Source organism: Pleuronectes platessa, chromosome 7 (genome assembly GCF_947347685.1).
Source record: "Pleuronectes platessa chromosome 7, fPlePla1.1, whole genome shotgun sequence".
Lineage (NCBI taxonomy): Eukaryota > Metazoa > Chordata > Actinopteri > Pleuronectiformes > Pleuronectidae > Pleuronectes > Pleuronectes platessa.
In genome coordinates, this window is record NC_070632.1 from 13,673,106 (window position 1) to 13,676,647 (window position 3,542).

Consider the following 3,542-nt stretch of genomic DNA (forward strand, 5'->3'; position numbering starts at 1 on the left):
TAAAAGTTGTTACACACAATAGTTATCACAGGTCTCTAAAATGCTAAGCTAGTAAGAGCAATCTGAATTCCCCTCACTGAGGTTCCTCCAGAAGATGAGGAACTTAAATAAGTGCTCAACAAAGCCATAACCACATTGGCTTATGACCACTTCCCACAGGAACCTATGCACTTGATGCCATCAGGTCTCCATTGTGTCAATTTGGGATTTTATTATCATTGTGTTGACAGGCAGTGTGCAGATAGATACAGCTGAGGTCAAGGCAGCCTCAAGTTGGCCAACAGCCTCCTCAGTGGTTTGTGGGTTTTGCCAACTCTTGCAGGGATTTCACATAATACTCTGGCTGTTCCCAGTAATGGAGATGCCTCTCATTTTCCTGAAAAGTGGTCTTCATAGGTCATGTAGACTTTCCATTTTATCTCAGCTTGTGTCCTAGTCAACGCAACCTTCCAGTTTGTGGTTGATGCACCTTCTGTGGAAATGGTGAATCTCTTATTCTAATGTTTAACCCAGAACCACGGAGGGCAAAGCAGCAGCAAAGTTCCTCCAGTACAGTCATGAGTGCAGCCTCTACCTTCTGAATACCAGCTTACCAGATTAATGTCCATCTTAACACATTGTTTCTGGACGCAGTGTCAATGTGTACATATTTTGTGTACACAATTTTTGGGCTGCATAGACCAAGGTTAGGCGAGATCTGAAAATTCAATGTCCAGGACTTAAATCATTTTCTTCTGATCTCCACAATAAAGGTGTTTCGTTTTCTTGTAGGAGATACCTAGTTGACCAACATTACAAACAATCTGTGATTAAATTCTCCCAAACTTTCATGAGCCAAGACATTCAGCTGCGGTTTTAGGGGTTCTCAATCCATTCAGCAATAAAACCAAAGGACTACAAACACTGTGGTGTTCAGGCTGACACCAGAGCTCTACTGAGATACTTTCCTGACTGCCAACATGAGCCATGCCAAACCTTCTTTTCAGTCCTTTAAAATTTTTACACAATATTCTGTCAAAATAGATTTTTGTGTTGGGTGGAACCATGTGTGGACCCCCTGGCCTTGTTGCTCCTATCCTGAAATGCCTGATATCCTGTGCCCCCTGATCGACTAGATGACTTTTGGAATTTAAAACATTGACATGAACTAGCTCAGAGCCTTCAGAATAGATTTCCTTGTTATGGACTGAATGGAATACTAAGTAACAGGATGACAAGTCATTGGGATGTACGTGCAAGAAGATAGTCACTCTTTAACTGAATGAACTCCAATTTTAACTTTTGTCTTCCTGATTAAATAAACATGAAACAGAAAGACACATGAAATCTAATGATCCAGAGCAGTGGTTTTCAATAGGTGAGGCGCGCCTCCCCTGGGGGGCGCCAAAGAGTCGCAGGGGAGGCGTGAAACAAGCGAAGAAATATTAGCAGTTAGCAGTTACAATAGCAGTTAACTCATTGTTCGTGTTTGCGTGTGTGAACAAGTTGGCCCATTGAAAAATGCATCGCTTTCTGATACAACCACCGAAGTCAGCAGAAAGGGAGGAGCCCACAAAAAAACGTAGGAAATATGATCCCGATTATTTAAAAATAGGGTTTACATGGTCGGGTTCCGAGAGCGCACCTCTGCCACAATGTGTGGTGTGCAAAGAGGTTTTGGCTAACGATAGTATGCGGCCATGCAAACTGCGCCGTCATATGGAAACAAAGCACACGACTTTAGTTAACAAGCCACTGGAGTTTTTTGAGAGGAAACGTGATGAATTGCGGTCACAAAAAGCAGTAATTCGTTCGTTTGGCACCACTAACGTCAAGGCAACTGAGGCATCTTATCGAGCTGCTCTCCGTATAGCGAAGGCAGGCAAGCCCCATACTGATGGAGAAACATATCTGCTCCCTGCAGCTAGAGAAATGTGTTCAGTGATGCTGGGAGAAGCAGCTGCAGCTAAACTTGACACGATCCCAGTATCTGACAACACCATCCAGCGACGAATATCCGACATGGCTTACGACGTCAAAGAACAGGTGGTGAACAGTGTTCGCAAAAGCCCCATACACGCCATTCAACTGGATGAGTCCACTGACGTTGCACACTGCGCTCAATTGATGGTGTACGTCAGGTTTATTGAAGAGCTAAATGTGCGCGAGGATTTTTTGTTTTGCATTCCCCTCCCTGCCCGCACAACAGCAGATGAACTTTTCAAGGCTCTGAATGATTTTTACCAGGCCGAAGGCCTTGAGTGGAGCCGGTGTTGTGGCATATGCACGGATGGAGCAAGGGCCATGACCGGCCGTCACAGCGGTCTTGTGAAACAAGTGCAGACCGTTGCCCCGGCCGCTGTCTGGAGACACTGCATCATTCATCGCCAGGCTTTAGCAGCAAAAAAGATGCCCAAAGAATTGCGTGCGGTTCTGGATGAGGCAGTGAAAATTGTGAACATAATTAAATCACGTGCCTTAAACGCACGCATGTTTAGAATCATGTGCGATGAAATGGGCGCTCAATTCAAGCAATTGCTCCTGCATTCCGAGGTGAGGTGGCTCTCTCGGGGTAAAGTCCTCACCAGGCTCTGCGAGTTGCGAGAAGAAGCCTTCCTCTTCCTCACCGAGATAAACTCCCCACTCGCAAAACATCTGGAAGACATGAACTGGCTCGCGCTGTTGGCTTATCTGTCTGACATTTTCGAGCGGATCAACACCCTGAATACTTCTCTCCAGGGCAAAGAGTGCAATGTGTATACGGCACACGACCAAGTGTCTGGCTTCATGAAGAAGCTGGATGTGTGGTGTGCCCGTATTGGAAGGGGCTCTGTTGAAATGTTCCCGACATTGGAGGATACGCTGGAGAAGACAGCGCAGCCGCTCAGCTCTGTGAAACCGGTCATCAGCGCGCATCTGAGCGGGCTGCGTGACCAGTTCGGAGAGTATTTTGGAGAGGAGCCACTGGGAAACCAGTGGGTCCGGAACCCCTTCTCCTTCCCACCCACAGTCCGAGATGATCTCAGCATACACGAGGAGGAGGCTCTTGTCGAGCTCAGCTCAAATGTGGACTTGAAACAGAGACTGGTGGAAATGCCGATTACGCAATTCTGGTTGAGTATCGAGAGCGAGTTTCCCCATGTGTCCGCCAAAGCCATGAGAGTCCTGATCCCCTTCACCTCCACTTACCTATGTGAATGTGGGTTTTCCGCTCTGACCCTGATCAAAAACAAATACCGGTCAAGGCTACAAGTACAGGATGACTTGAGGCTGTTTCTTTCTTCTGTGCAACCTCGCATTGAACAGCTGTGCGCATCAAAGGAGCGCCCGCACTGTTCGCATTGAGAATAGCGACAAGTGTATAATTAGCCTAAAAGTAGGCCTAAATCGGAATATGGAATGTGTTGACGTCTGTTAAATTCAGGATATCTTTATTATTATTATTATTATTATTTCAGTTGACGTCTCGTGTTGACGCGAGTTCAGTTTGACACTGGCGTCTGTTAAGTTGTCTGCTGTTGAAAACGATCGTTTATGAATTTGCAATGACAGTTCAATTTTAA

At 46.0% G+C, this 3,542-nt stretch overlaps 1 protein-coding gene across 1 annotated transcript; it reads left to right on the forward strand.

Annotated features, from left to right (window-relative positions):
- The first annotated feature begins 1,911 nt into the window (after positions 1 to 1,911).
- LOC128444121 (zinc finger BED domain-containing protein 5) lies at positions 1,912 to 3,324 on the forward strand. Its single transcript, XM_053426427.1, has one exon. It carries the CDS (start codon positions 1,912 to 1,914, stop codon positions 3,322 to 3,324), a length of 1,413 nt encoding a protein of 470 aa, XP_053282402.1.
- Positions 3,325 to 3,542: the final 218 nt, after the last annotated feature.